The sequence below is a fragment of the Phalacrocorax aristotelis genome, chromosome 20, assembly GCF_949628215.1.
Source record: "Phalacrocorax aristotelis chromosome 20, bGulAri2.1, whole genome shotgun sequence".
Lineage (NCBI taxonomy): Eukaryota > Metazoa > Chordata > Aves > Suliformes > Phalacrocoracidae > Phalacrocorax > Phalacrocorax aristotelis.
The window spans coordinates 2,293,270-2,308,698 of NC_134295.1; the positions used below are offsets into that span (position 1 = coordinate 2,293,270).

At 42.9% G+C, this 15,429-nt stretch overlaps 1 protein-coding gene and 2 non-coding genes across 14 annotated transcripts in view; all 3 read left to right on the forward strand.

The window, feature by feature from the left end:
• PUM1 (pumilio RNA binding family member 1) overlaps window positions 1–15,429 on the forward strand; it is a 77,302-nt gene that overhangs the window by 45,859 nt on the left and 16,014 nt on the right. For all 12 annotated transcript variants that reach the window (XM_075115005.1, XM_075114993.1, XM_075114996.1 and 9 more), the window contains 5 exons: window positions 4,397–4,548; window positions 7,901–8,039; window positions 9,578–9,721; window positions 10,677–10,973; window positions 12,857–13,093. In XM_075115005.1, the coding sequence (XP_074971106.1) occupies window positions 4,397–4,548; window positions 7,901–8,039; window positions 9,578–9,721; window positions 10,677–10,973; window positions 12,857–13,093 (969 nt within the window). The remainder of the gene's footprint in view (window positions 1–4,396; window positions 4,549–7,900; window positions 8,040–9,577; window positions 9,722–10,676; window positions 10,974–12,856; window positions 13,094–15,429) is intronic.
• On the forward strand, window positions 2,053–2,136 carry LOC142066991 (small nucleolar RNA SNORD103/SNORD85). Its single transcript, XR_012663861.1, has one exon. It is a non-coding gene; the product is annotated as a small nucleolar RNA SNORD103/SNORD85 (small nucleolar RNA).
• On the forward strand, window positions 9,796–9,887 carry LOC142066993 (small nucleolar RNA SNORD103/SNORD85). Its single transcript, XR_012663863.1, has one exon. It is a non-coding gene; the product is annotated as a small nucleolar RNA SNORD103/SNORD85 (small nucleolar RNA).

Below are 15,429 nucleotides of genomic sequence, written 5' to 3' on the forward strand. Positions count from 1 at the left end.
GAACTCCTGGTGGCAAATATAAGTAGGAAGTTTCAGTCAGGACTTAGTGGGGAAGAGGTGCTAGAACACCAGCAATTCCAGCTACAGTCAGAAGAGGTGCTTTGTAAATGAATGCATTAGAAAAGGATTCTGGTTGGCCTTTTAGCATCACCTCAGTGCTTTTAAAGCGAGTGCTTGTTCTTCAGTAACACACTGAAGTTCAGTGGAGCAGGAGGTCAGCATCTCGGTTTCACAGAAGGACCACAAGTAACTGCTGCCAAATTTCTAGAAAATGGCAAGCGTGTTTGCGACTTTGTTTTTCTTTTTATCAGCAGTACTGAAGGTGCAGCTGCCTGAATATCTGATTGGGCCCATATAAATTTGAACTGGGAAATTACATACCCCAGGATACGTAAAGCATCCCAGATCTTGGCATCAGGATCTCTTAGAATAATTTTTAAACCTGATGTCTCTTGAAAGCAAAACAAAAGAATGTGTAATGCGCTGCCACGTACTGCTAGTGTTACGCCACTGAGAAATACAAGTGACTTCATCCGTCTCATTGGGCTTTGGACCCTAACAGCTAGAACTGGCAATATAACAAACTTCACTCCTCATTGGTGTTTGTTTTTGGAAAAACACCTTTTCTGTTTTGAAAGCCTTTCCTCTGTAATGACTGAGTGCAGCACTGAAGGGGCATGGGGCAATTTCGATGCTCAGACTTATGTATAAAGTCAGAAGGCCTCCCTGATGAGTATGGGAGAGTTAAGTTGGGAGGACATGGAGAAGTTTATGAGATGCAAGAAATTAGTTTAGAGTTGTTGGTAGTTTATTGCTCACAGTTACCCTTGGAGTGGAGGGGAAACTTTTGTTGTTTTTATGGCAGAGATAATTCTGTCAATTAAGACTCTGCCGTTACGGCAGCTTTTCATGATTGTCAGACTGTCAGCGCTGTGATAATACTTTTTTTCTTCCCAACAATAGCAGCATTTTAAAGAACAAATTTGAATGCAGAAGGAAGTGCTTCCTAGACTCAAGAAAAAAAATCACTTGTGAGTTTAAACCATGGGGAGGATAATGCTGTCTTTAAAAAGTGTTGTGAAATTACCTTCTACCATTTGAGAAAGATGTCACTCAAAAAAGAGAAATCTTGCCTTTTGTAAGACGACTTGGGAAATGTTGATTCCCTCTGAGGTGGTGTGTTACAGGTAGAAAAGTGTTCCTGTTCTTGTAGAGAAGTGGATGCTGGAATAATCTGCATACAGGAAAAACACAGTGCTCCTAGACTGCAGGTAGAGTTGGTTTGGATGTGCCTGCTTCTTGAGCTTGGGTTTCTTAGAAGCCTCATTCACTTGGTGCTGACCTGTGTCCCATGCAGAGCCAGCTCAGAGCTGGAGACAGGTATGGATGCATGCACATACCGCCTAGGACCGGGGTCTGGGGAGCACGTGCAGCTGGCCCTTCCCCAGCTGCCTCAGACACGGTGTCACGCAAGGGTGCCTCTCCTCCTTTGGATCTGTGCTGACCCCAGGCACTGTGCGGCAGGCTTTGCATGGGGCTGCACCAGAGCCGTTTGAGTTCAGCTGTTTCTCACTCCCATCCCTAAAAAGACACCACTTCATGGATATCTGTGGTTGCCAAACAGGTAATTGTGACATGATCAGCTCACAAGTCGATAGTATTTGATAAAGTTGCTGTTTGCAGCCTTGCATTTTCAGACGTGAGGTTCTTGAGGCTGTTTAACCTGGTGGTCACTAAGACCTCATCCTTGGCAAGAGGGGGCTGGCTCTTCCTCCAGAGAGCAGGTATGGCTTCTGCTGGCAGAGATTTGAGTGTGAAGGCTGAGATTAAAAGCAAAAATTTTGTTATGAACACACTTACAGATGGTTTTGCTAATGTTTCTTGAAAGGAATATTTGTGGGTGTCTGTGGCCAACGTGTGAGATGTAGTAGTGGGAATATTTGATTTCAAAGGCACTAGAATGGCTCTTATTTTCTTGTGTATGTGTATCTTTAAGTGTAAAAGCAGGTGCAATATCTCCTGAAGTAAAGAAACACTGTGTGTTTTTATAAGTCTGGCGATGATGACACACTTGCCCTCACTGAGAACGCTGTTCAATAATGAGCCTCACCATGTGCTCAAATGAGCTGAGCCAGACTTGCAGCTTGTTTAAGCCCAGCTGCCTGCAAACTTCAAAGGCTTTGTGTCTTTTAAACACCTAAGGCTTTTGGAGATCTGATGAGCAACCTCTAACTAGGAAAAAAAAAAAACAAAACATCTAGACCATGCTTGTTTGATAATTAGAACTGAGATTAAAATAACCCAGAGAGATGCCCACAGTTTGGATAAAGGGTATTGCAGCAACTTCGCAGTAGCCTGAGGGCAAATGCAGACTAATTACTTGTTGCAACCGCTCTGTTTCATGCTACTTTCCTGTTGAGTGCAGGAGGACCCTGGCAGTTGCCATCTGATCTGCATTGACTGAATATAAGCAGGTTACAATCCACTGATTAGCTGTGTGGCTGTAACTACTTAGGTTATGGGATTGATTAATTTTCTGCAGGTTTTTGAGTTTTAGCTACCACTGCTCATGAATTTGCACCTTGGAAGGTAAGAAACAAGTGGTGGCTGCTCCAAGACAAATCTGAGTAAGACAGACAGGTCACCTTCTCTGACTGACAGTACGCAGCAAATCTGGCAGGGGTGGATTTTATGGCAGAGCTGTAGCGTGAGATGCAAATCCAGCCGTTCAGCATGTATTGCTAAAGTGCCTGGCGTTAGCCAACAGGCTGCTCGTAACGCCTCTGCTGTACGTAGGGCTGGGCGTGTGCGTTAATGACTCTACAAAGTCCTAGATCTGGGGAAAGTGGGGGTGGTTGAAAACAAAATAATGAAGGAGAGTAACTGTTACACCTTTGAAATATGAATTTAATATTTGACATGAAATACGAAATGAGTATCTTGAAGTGTTGCTGAATCTCACCGGTGCGCAGTACTGATCGCGGGAGCAGTGGTTCATCCGGGCTGAGGTCCAGGCTGCTGCATGGTGGACTGTGCTTGCGTTATGTAGTAGCTCATTTGAGGCAAACACACGTTACTGTATAAAAAACAAAACCAAAAGAAAAACGTACTTCCTGGGTTTTTCCCTCTTTGTCATACCTGACCTTAAACTCAGCAGTGTCTTTATCATCGCCCTTTTCACAGTCATCCCTCATTTTTGGGGGAACAGTTTTTCAGTCTCTTGGGGCAAACACGGTCTTTACGTGCGTTCCACTTGTTCCGCTTGCAGGGTCTTACTGTAAGACGTAACTGCCAGCAATACTAAAACGGCTTGGTTAGAACTCAAATGCTAACCGCCTCTTAAAATAGAAGCTATTTTTACTCCATATAAGAACAAGTGTGCAGTTCAGATTCACTAAAGGCTTGTTTATTCCACAGCGTCAAATACGACTGTGGCGCTCTGCCAGAAAAAGGCTAGCGTGCCGTAACCTACCCTGCTGTGGGGAAGGAACCCGTGGGATAGGAGGTGTGCTTGAAAAGCAGCAGAAATACTTGAGCTTTTCTGCTGACCTTTCCAACAGATAGAGAATATTAAAAGATACTATTGAATTCACCTATGTGGTATTTGGTGGGAGGGACGCCACCGCTCAGCGCAGAGTACTCGCCGCTTCCTCAGCATTGTGCTGGCTAGAATTATTTAAGGATCTAGGCTGCCATTCTGCCATCGCCAAATGAAGTGTGTGGTAGCCTAAGACTTCATAAAACTCAATCTTCAAAAGCTAGGCTGTTTCTGGTGCTCTCCAAGATTTATTTATTTTTTTTAAAGACTCTTAATGTGGAGGAGGAGGGAATGTAAGAAGATACAGGATCATACAGCCTCTTTTGTGGTGGTTTGCAAATGCAAAGCAGGACTGAGTGGCTAGAAAAATAACATTTTAAACACTTGAGAACTGATGCTGTCCAGGTGCAAAGAGGGTTTTTTAATTTATTGGGGAGCTCAATGATAGATGTTACTGAGCTGTGAACGTCAGCTGAGAATAGAAGAGATTTGTATATCTCTGTGCTTAAACAAGTTTCCTTCTCTTTTGGTTAGAGGTAAAGTTTTGGTCCTTCCCTGTAAAATTAGGGCACAACAATAAAACCACGGAATTTCAGCAGGATTGCTGGTAGCAGAATTTGGCTGTCATCCAATAAGGTGACAGCAAGTGAAGATGAAATTTCAGGTCTGTCTTCTAAGCTTTTTAAAAAATGAATAATACAAATGCCAGAGTCCCTCTGTATTTGCAAAGGATTTAAAGCAGATCACCCTGAAATAGAATTTGTTAAACCAAATATGACGAGGAGGTATTTTTGGTGACGGTTTGCTGTGTACAGCTTGTCACGCTACGGAAACTCACTGAGTCCCTTCGCGTTTTAGGTCCGGCGGTTGTTCCTCACCAGTACTATGGGGTCACGCCCTGGGGAGTTTATCCTGCCAGTCTCTTCCAGCAGCAAGCCGCCGCCGCCGCTGCTGCAACTAACTCTGCAAATCAGCAGACCACTCAGCAAACCCAGCAGGGCCAACAACAGGTAAGGGGTAGGATGCTTTGCACGTCAAGTCACGTACAGGGAACGCAGCAGCTTTGAAGAACCTCTGTGTGTGTGTATATATATATTTTTTTTTTTTTTCCAATGACCGCTCCTAATGCTCAGTTGTTAATAGAGGAGAATAGCCTTTAGCCTCTCTTAAAAAAAGATGACGAAACATCTATACATTCTCTTATGTCATTTATGCATTGTGCACACGGAGGATAGTGCACGTCCATTTGTGGTGGTAAATTATTGCATGTTAATGCTTTTGGAAAACACATAATCTCATCAGTTTGCGAACGCCGCTGAGCGACGCCGTAGCAAACTCCCGCTGTTGGCGTGCGAGTGGAGATCATCATCCTGCGATCTGGTTTTGTGCCCATTGCTGTGACTTGAAGGCCATGGAGGTGGTGATAATGTGTGTCAGACACTAAACGTCAATAAGCGTGTTCTTATCTTCAGGGTGCTGTCCAGTATAGGAGGCTTTTTTTGGAGAAGACTGGCTTTAAAAGGGTGAAAATAACAACAGAATGAATTGGTTTGGTATCCATGCGAGGACTGGGAGACAAAAGATGAGTGCAAAAAGAAAACACTGAATTTGCTATTTTTATAAGGAGAACTGTGTAGCTGTTTTGCATTGGTCTGCACAAAAATTTGGAGAATTTGACACCTGAAAGGACAAAATTAATGAAGTTAGTGAAGGTTTTTCATATGATCTGCTGTTACCCCTTTAAGCGTGTTAGGGATGAAAACTGAGACAGGTATCTGTTGTTTAAATGGTATTTGCTTTTTTTTTTTTAAATACGAAGAGGTCACAGTGGGGACTGATAAGGGGAACTTTTTCCTTACATGCTTTATAAATGATGCGTGCTTGATGGGGCTTGTACCATCCACCTCTTCTGTCTTAACCCCTTGGCACTGACAGCGTGTTGGATTGTATAGCCTGTACTTTTCCTTCTTTTGAAAATGGTTATGCATTTTTGTGATGAATCACTGTAATTTCTTGTTCAAGTTTTTTCTTTTTCTTCTGTACTTGGAATTTAACCAGGTTAATTTTCCTAACTTCAGTTAGGTAAAATAAGCATTTTAAAGGTCTGGTATTTAATCATAGCTGTACCTGTGGTGCAGGCATCACAAACGTGAATCTGGCAACTACTGCAGCAGAAGGTGGAAACTGAGAGACTGGTACAAGAACTAAACAGGGAAAAGCCATCCTAAAGGTTTTATAAGGTTGTATGGGAGTGCACATTGTTAGCTTGCTATTTAAATCTGCATTTAAAGAAAAAAAAAATCCAAACTTTCAGACTAAACTGGTGGTTGCTAAATCTGTGTAAGTTAAATGCTAGCAGGATGAGAGGCGTCCCATGCTCCTCGTTCTGGTTCTTGTTCCCCTTGGGACATGGGGTTTGATATATTCCCACCTCTCTTTTTTGAGACATCGGGAGGGCCTGTAGGACGGGTGTCAAGAGCTGACTCAGGCTTCTGTTACCTGGCCGGCTCTCCGGCACAACCCCGGCTAGTTTGTCCGGCATTTGGCTAAGCTCTGGTCCTCACCTGATGTTGCCTTTATACAGTTTTATCAGCCTCTATCCCACAGTACTTCCTGCTTGGAAACAAAATGGGTTCGTTACTCAACCCAACAGTGAGGTGGCTTGTTTCTCATAGTAACACAAAGCCTTCCTTCCTGGTCCTCATGTGTTTGAGATAGCAGTTATAGACTTACAGACGATCACAACTGGCAGCTGAATTTATCAGCTTCTGCTTTGAAAACTGAAGCAAAATCCCGTGTTTGGTAGTATTATAAGGCCTTTTCAGATAATAAAAGCAGTGAAGATTCACACCAACGATTCCAGACCAGTGATCGGGAGGAGAACACTTTGCTCCTGACAAAGTTGTTCATCAGACGTCCCCGCTTGGCAGGTCACAGACAGGAGCGTGTTGAACAGACCTCCTGCACGCGCCCAGGCGCACGCTCCGGCGTTGGGAGTGTGTTAAAGCCATTTATGCTTTGGCATTCAAACTGGGAGCCTTTCCCCATGGGGAAGGTGTGTGCTACGAGAGCTTCTGCAAAGGCGTAGGCTATTAAAAATACCAATCATCGGTAGGCTGTATAATATTTTTCATTACCGTGAAGCAGGTGTGAGTGGGGATCTGGGTACCGTTTTTAATGCAAACCTCCCATCTGTAAGAGGATACAGCGTATACTTTTTGGATTAAATTTTTCTAAGTGCTGAGGCAAATGTTTTGGAAACCTAGAGTGACGATCACGGACAGCTGATTTGTGATGCTTATGACACCTTAATAGCGTATTTATAAAAAAGGCCAGCACCTCACATCCCACAGCCTGCCTTCCGTCGCGGCTGTTGCGTGCGGTGCCCTTGCGCAGCGCGTGCTTACCGAGCAGCTGCAGCTTGTGAGACTCCCTACGCTGAAGAGTTCCCGTTCAGGCTTTGACAGCAATAGCAAGCTCTGGGATTCACGTCTAAATCGGTTAACTTCAGGATCCTCTCCCAGCCTCTCCGTGCGCAAAGTCATCTTTTTTTTTCCTTTCAGTAACTTTATCGGGTGACACGCACGGTGCTACCTTTTGCCACAAGGCATGCTGAGTGCCAAAGGATGGCTTTTTTAATAAGCTGACTTCGCTGGTGGGTGCAGACTCTTGCATCACCACTTTGAGTAAAAGGCTTTTGCAAACAAAGCCTGTCACAGGTAATTACAGGAAAGGTCAGTTTGCCATCTCCCCTTTTCAGAGGAACATGTGCGTAAACCACAAGAGCTATGTATAAAAGATGGTGTGTGATCTTCGGTCATTATTTCTGATGAGTAAGTGTCATGTCACTGGGTCGCTGTTTTCTACGGAGGCTGGAAGCTTGGAAAAACCTGTGTCACCTTGTGTCATCAGCCCCCTGCTCCCAGGTCGGGCTTTTTAAGGTTTCTGCTCAAGGGAGCTTTCAGCAGTGCTTTTGTGGCAGAGACCAAATGTTATCTGGGATGGGGCAGATGGCTTGCAAGCACTTCTAGCAAAGGATGGGTATTGAAGGTGTATCAAGAAATGGAAGAGATCAGACGATGAAGAGCTTCCACATGGTGCTCAGAAGGCCTGACAAGGGATGTATTATTTCAGTTGGGTCTTCTGCATTTACCCGTGGTGGTTGTGCGAAGGCTTGTGGTGGCAAAGGCAGCTCTGCCCTGAGTAAAGGGGAGAGCTCGTCACATGCTAGTTGTGACAAAGCTGCCGTTGCATGCAAGAACTTCAACTAGATTGCTGCTGATGCTCCTGCAAGTGTCTGGTGATTGTGGCTTACTCCTGGGTCCCAAAATAAACAGATCAACGTTCCTCTGTCTTCTCCAGGTTCTACGGGGAGGAGCCAGTCAGCGTCCTTTGACCCCAAATCAGAACCAGCAGGGACAGCAGACTGATCCGCTGGTGGCTGCTGCAGCCGTCAATTCTGCCCTTGCCTTTGGACAAGGGCTGGCAGCGGGGATGCCAGGTAGGGGCTCCGTGGGAGCTGCAACTTCTCCAGTGCCCAGGGAGATCTAAGAAAATTATATCTTGTGTCTCTGCATGGTGTCACAATTGCCTGGCAGTCAGCAGTATTTTGGTTTTATTGTTTTTCAGTTTTAATCTGTGGGTGTAGAAGGCATTTTCGTGAGGCAGTTAAATGCGAACCTAACTGCCTATGCAGCGTTTAAGTTAAATCAGGGTTTAGGTCCCAGTGTCACAGACAAAAACAAATGCTATCGACTGAATTGCTGTACGGGTGCATTAGCCGTTTGCGTACTCAAAAGAAGTGATGGCTCCTATTGGAAGCTGCTTTCAGATTTTTTCTGTGGATCATGCTAGCTTATGCTATCTTTATTTTAAAACCTCAGAGATATCTTAGTCCCATTCATTAGCCTTGTTTCCATCCCTGCCAGGTGCATGACTTTATCAGCATAAGGACTTCCTCTTCCTAAGTTCTTCCAGGCAAACACTAGTGGCATAACAACAAGAAAAGAAAATGAATAAAAGGAAGCAGGGTTTTATTTTAACTTATAATTCTGCAAGAGTGAATTTTAGCTCTGATCCATAAGGCTGTGTGGTACGAATGCTTTTGACATTCACTTATGCAGAATATTACTGTAATAGCAAAGGCCAAATGTAAGTATTTTTTTGAATAATGTGGAAGTATGTCCTGCTGGTCAAATGTGGGAGAACAGGATTATTTCGGCCTCAGGTCTCCTCACTGGAACTGTCACATGGTTGTTAACACTGGGGTTTTTTATAGCTTAAGAAGAATGTTGCTGTATTAAGTTACAGAGTGAATTATAACATGCATATTTTCAAGTAATCTGCAGATTTCCTTAAATCTGCATTATTGGGGTTTTGGAGGTTATATTAGCAAGGCAAATAGAGAACATTACCCCACCATGGATAACCACTTTTTTTGTGGAAGTTATATTTAACTGAAGAATTATGTAGGGAGGTACACAAATAGCTACTACTGAAAATCTGTTGCTTTATGCATCACCAGCATATTTGATGTAAGAGTTTTTATTTATATAAAAGAATGCTTTATGATACATACCTTTTGAAAATACGTAACTTTAAGTTCCATGTCTTGTTTGTGTGTGTGCACACACTGAACAACTTCAGCATTCGGTGGGAGAGCTGGAAGTGCGGTGTATTTACATGTAGGAGAAGTCCCAGAACACGTTGTACTTACAAAAGCACCATTTCTTCTCCCTTATATTTTAAGACTTTTTTTTTATCCGTGTAACTCAATTTACACAGAGAGCAAGGCTAGTATAGTAGGTTCAGGGCAGGAGAGTCTTCTCTACCCAAAAGTCTTGCTACTGTAAAGTCATAGACTGTTAACATGGAATTTTTATTTTCTTCAAGAAAAGCAGAGCTGTTGTTACTTTTTCTGTTTCCATTCAGATTTTCCTTCAAAAATGCTATTGCACCGTACTCATCTGAAGACAGTTGATCTAGCGTGTGTTGCGCTGCTTCTTACCTTACCTGTGCACCTGTAATTTGCCTCTTCAGGTTACCCAGTGCTGGCTCCTGCTGCTTACTATGACCAAACAGGTGCTCTCGTGGTGAATGCGGGGGCCAGGAACGGCCTGGGGGCCCCTGTCCGCCTGGTAGCCCCTGCTCCAGTCATCATCAGCTCCTCCGCAGCACAAGCAGGTGAGTCCCAGTCCTGTCAAGTGAAAACCTGCTCTGTCCCCGGCGGAGGGTGGCCCTGAAATCCTCTGGGCTCTGCTGGCAATGATGACACACTTGCCCTCACTGAGATCCATTGCGGGGATTGTTGTTGAGAACATTCTCTGTGCTCACTGTGGGCTGAGCCTCCAGAACAGCGTAACACGAACATAACATCACGTGAACTCTATCATTTTGCAGAGTTTCATGACAGTTATTTAACTTTGTCTGCTGGCATCTAGTTTCCTGTGTAATAAAACGTTTTAGCCTGTGTAGAACTCCTGAGCGATCACCTTGTGTAAAATGTTACACACCTGGCCTTTGCCGTGAGTTTTTTGAGTTTTATTAGGGTTCATTGGGAGTTCAAGGCTTTAAAAGGAATTTTTCGGCAAGAATTCATGTGTGTAAGCAGTCTTTGTCAGTGTCAGTAACAGATTATGAAATGGGCCTTTTAATTGTTTCTTTGTAGCTCTTGTTTATTCTGCCTTTTCTTTTACTTTGGAATGGGTTGAAAAACAAAAGTCCTTGGTTTTGATGTTTTTCGCACCACAGGACTGCGTTTCATACACTGAAGGACAATTTTTCTTATTTCAAAACTTGAGTTTCTTAATTGGATATTGCTAAGTGTGTGGCTGTATTGATTTGGCTCATAGGTCTTAGGAGAAAGGGAGTATTTTTGTGTGTTTGATCTATGTAGCTCTAATCATACAAACAGCCGTAATAATAACTAGGCATTGTTGGTATTCACGTGCTCTGTGCAAGTCTTGTGGAGCTCAGATATAAAATAAAGAGACTTTATGCAGAGTTTGATGTGAAAGGGAGATTTTTATCTTGAAAGAAAAAATATATGGTAACTAAAAGGAACCTGCTATGTTTTAACTTCCGAAACTGCTACAAAAATGGATTTTTCAGTCTATGCTTCCAATTACTTTCTCTGTAGCGGTTGCAGCGGCTGCAGCTTCGGCCAACGGTGCAGCGGGTGGCCTGGCAGGAACGACAAACGGACCATTTCGCCCTCTAGGAACTCAGCAGCCCCAACCCCAGCCCCAGCAGCAGCCCACCAACAACCTGGCATCCAGCTCGTTTTACGGCAACAACTCCCTCAGCAGCAATTCCCAGAGCAGCTCCCTCTTTTCTCAGGGCTCTGCCCAGCCTGCCAACACTTCCCTGGGATTCGGGAGCAGCAGCTCTCTCGGTGCCACGCTGGGGTCTGCGCTGGGAGGCTTTGGGACAGCAGGTAAGAACAGCAGCTTCTTCGTGGGGAAAAGGAAGAGAAGCAGATAGCTCCAAATGCAACTAGTGGGCTTTGAGCCGCTGGAGCTGGCGCTGGTGCAGCGAGCTGCTGAGCCCTCCTCTTCATCTCTCTGAGGTTAAACGGGGTTTTCCGTTAGGGACTGACTTGGCTTTCAAAATCTGCAGTGCTTTCTGGTGAAGCTTCTAGCAGACGATATATCACAAGTACCAAAGTAATTAATTTGTTTTGCTATATGCATTATAAGTCGTCCCTTTGTTGCTACAGATTAAGTTCTGTACAGCTTTGAATTTCCTTGCCTTTACCTGCCGTGTGCTTCGTGGATGTACTGGACTAGCAGGAACTGGCTGCAGTGGTATCCACCCGTGTGCTAACTCTTACCTCAGAGTAATGGCTAAGTCACTTGTGATATAAAAAAAGGTGATCTGAGGTGGTTGCCGTGCTTTATTCTGGGAATTGTCACTGACTGTGGTTGCAAGAAACGTTACATACATGGTTTGTTTTGATTTGCTTGTCAGGCAGTTGGAGGCAAAGATTTTTTTCAGAATAAAATCAAACCAGAATGATGTCCGTGGGTTGGGCTTTTCTCCCTCAGATTTGGTTGGTTTTGGTTTTTGTTTGTTTGTTTTTTCTTTTTTTTTTTTTGATAGTAGAACAATCGTTTTAATTACTGCTTAGTCTCAGAGGTAGTAATTATGTCCTGAACTTTCCTGCTTTCATCAGTGTGAAGGGCAAGTTAAAACATGCCTTTTGAAGCTGCTCCATCAGAAAAGACTGAGGGGCATACTGTCACTGCATCAAATCACTTTTAAATAAAAGTTATTCTAAATATTTTTCCTTAAACCCAGCCTGAGAATTGGAACCATCTTGGATTCAGGTAAACACAGCATTCGCTTCTTTCACTTCAGTTTATTGAACTAATTGAATTAAATTATTAGTTTACTCAATGCCAAGATGCACAAACTTGTTTTCCCTCAATCAATGAATAAAAACGTGAAGCGGCTGCTTCTAGGTAGAACTTGTCTGCAGTCATGAAAAATTAGTTCATTACAGTTAACAATTTCACTGTTTATTAAACAAGATTTTAATGCAAAATTGATTTTTTTCCCCTCAAGTTGACAGCGCGTTTAAAGAGTTTGTATTTGACTATCAAGACAACTCTTCAAAAAAATGTTGGGTTTATGTGTTAAATTGAATTCTGATTTCCATCTCAATAAAGCTCGGTGCAAACAGGAGCTGTTTTCTAATATAATGAAAGGTGAGCACAAGGATTTCAAGGAAATGTACACGAAGCTGTACATGCTCTTAAGTAAACACGAAAGATAAAATCTCGTGTTGGATTTGTTTTTGGCTCTAATGGCCAAAGAATAAAGATGAGGCAATGCTTATAGGGCAATCTAATATCTTCTGTTAAACGAAGTGCTATGCTTAGGGGGAAAGAGCTCTGAAGTATATAAACCTTCTTCTGAAGGCGCGGGAGCAAAGCGTTCAGCGTTGTGTCCAAAAGCCAACACGTTCGCTGCCGTTTCATTCCGTCACTTCCTTTAGGTAGATTTTTATTTTCTTGGTCTTTCTGCTTGTAGATTTTTGGAGCTGTACTTCTCAATGTGTTCTAGCGGTATAAAAACTATAAAACTATAAATGCAAAGACAGGATTCAAGTGAAATTTTTAAGTCAAGGATTTCTGCTTGATCATTAACAACGTGGTTTTAATTAATGCATTTCATTTGGGCACATGCAACACCCTTAGGAAGACAACAGCCTTATGCAATGAAGTTGTTAGTAGGTGCCGTACTGGCTCTCCAGCTAGCCGGTTGTTTTGGGCAGCTTGTTGACATCACATAATTTTACTCTCTCTCTCTTTTCAGTTGCTAACTCCAACACGGGCAGTGGCTCCCGCCGAGACTCCCTTACAGGGAGCAGTGACCTGTACAAGCGGACATCCAGCAGTTTGACACCTATAGGACACAGTTTTTATAATGGCCTTGGCTTTTCCTCCTCTCCTGGACCTGTGGGAATGCCTCTGCCCAGCCAAGGACCTGGCCACTCTCAGACCCCACCACCTTCCTTATCTTCACATGGATCATCTTCAAGTTTAAACCTGGGTAAGAGCCACAGCGCTGCAGGTTACTGCTCTGCTCTCGCTTGGCGCAGAGATGTGAACACCCCGCAGATGCTAAGCAGTGAGATACCTGCTGCCGAGTTGCTGCTCTTATTCCTGTGGCAGGGTCCCTGCTTTTGCAGAAGTAGGTGAAACACTGGAGCTGGAGTTGTAGCACCTAATGTAACGTGTTTGTCTCTTGCAGTAGTTCAGCTGTTAAACAGGAAGGTTTCTGTATTGCCTCCTTATTTCCTCATCTCTAAATTGTAGATAACATTTCCAAGTGTTTGAAAAACAAACAGTTTTTCTTCACAGCTCTCGGTAACAGCACCAGCTGTTTGTTATCCTTGAATAAAATAGATATGTAGGGCTGATCCTTGAACTTGTCAAATGTTTTAAAACACCCATTAAGTTTTCCATAATAAATTAATGAGCTCAGAATAACAGTGTCTTCTTTTAACCAAAACATACAGTGTTATCTGGAGCAGTGATTAGCTTTCAGCAGAGGATTTTATGAGTTTGCTTTTGAAAACTTCCCATCAGTGTGGCCTTATCAAAAGCATAATAGTGCATGGGAGAGGCTTCCTTAGTCTTGGGAAGATATGTTACTTTATGCAAGCTAATGCTCTGGAAGAGCTTCTAGTTAGCCCAGAACTCTTACATGTAATAAAGTAAATCTTAAAAGCAAATACTAAATAATAAAGCAATGCTTATCTGAACTTCCTGCAGTGTCCATTTCCAGGCCTCATAAACAAACAATATAGGTTATTCATTGCATCTGCACCAGATAATTTAGTACTTGCTCAAAAATTCACTTTGTTTGGTTCTGTCATGTATCTGTCTGGATTTAACAAAACTTTGGGTTATCAGAACAGTTTTCCATATATATATACACATATAAAATGCTATGATTATCATGTTTGTTACATGCATGTGTGATAAATTCAGTGCTGGCTAAAGGGTAGCATGGAATAGTAATAAATATGATTTTTTTTGAGATCAGGTTTAGATTTACCATCTTTCCTTGCTCAGAGCTTTAATAGAATTGGAAGGGGTTTTAGCTTTATTTATGCAGCTGTACAGTCCGTAAGCTGACAGTTAAATAGCTACAATAAATAAATGCTGAAGATTAACCAGATTCCAAATCTGGCACTAGAAAAAGTCTGTTGCCCCTGCAGGCAAACAAAAGAATGAAGCTTAAAAACTGGATGGGAGAAAGGTTAATCTGCTTGAGAACAAACTCTGGAAAGAAAGCGGAGTTACCATACATTTACATAAATGGGTTGAGCCCAGAGCAGTTAGCGGGGCTCTAACCATCATGACAAAGTATTCCTCTCCTTGTAGCCAGGTTTCCTCTGTGGCTGACTTCGTGTTTGGTAACGCTGCAAGAGAAATCTCATCTAGAATAGCTCTGCGTTTGTGTGGTTTCACCTTGAAACCCATGAAAGGTCATTTTATTTTTTTAAGTATCTCTTTCACCTGTAATGGAATACAGTGTTAAATGTAGTTGTAGTATCCTTTGTGTATAAGTTTTAATGCTATAAAAACAGCACTGGCATTGTTCTTCCTTATAAGAAGCTTGAGGCTGAGGCCTTTTCTGTCTGGGAGGGGTTTCAGAAGCGGTTTGTGATAGAGTGCGAGGAGTATTCCTAAATGTCTAAAAATGAAAGGACAGATGGAAACACCCAAATGTGTTGTCTGCAAAGAGGGAAATTAGAGCAGTTGGGTTTAGAACCACGTCCTGCCACTGTGTTACATGGGGGGAGACAACCTGGGGAGTCACTTCAAGTGACTTTGGTTTTGGGGTTACACAATGACATATGAAGTTGGCGTTACGTCTGACTTGCGATCAGCAGCTCTGGTTAAATGCAGTGTAAGTTGTGGGTTTGGCTGTGTCACGTCTTACGGTTGCACAAGTCGATTGTTTGTTGGGTTTCTGTTGTGTGTAAAGATTCAGTGCCGGCTCTTCTGGCTTTCCGAAAGCTCATAGCTGTGAAAAATGCTGTGATTTTTATCAAGCTAGGTTTTTATCCAGTGTTGTAAAGGGACCTTGTGAAATGTCTGGGCAATCACGAGTACCTGAAATAACCATGCAGCCGGTTCTTACAAAAAGAACTACTGGAGGAGGAAGGCTGAGCCGAATACATCCTTTAAACTTGAAGGTGTACGCAACATATGCGACTGCGTAGCTAGGATAAAGCAACTGTAAATAAATATGAGCTTTTGGGTGCTAAAGCAGCAGGGGCCCCCTTCTTCCCCAGTGTTGATCGTAATTATAGAACTATAAATTACTAAATAGTTTTTTTTTTTACCAAATTTAATTTTGGCCAGGTCATACCT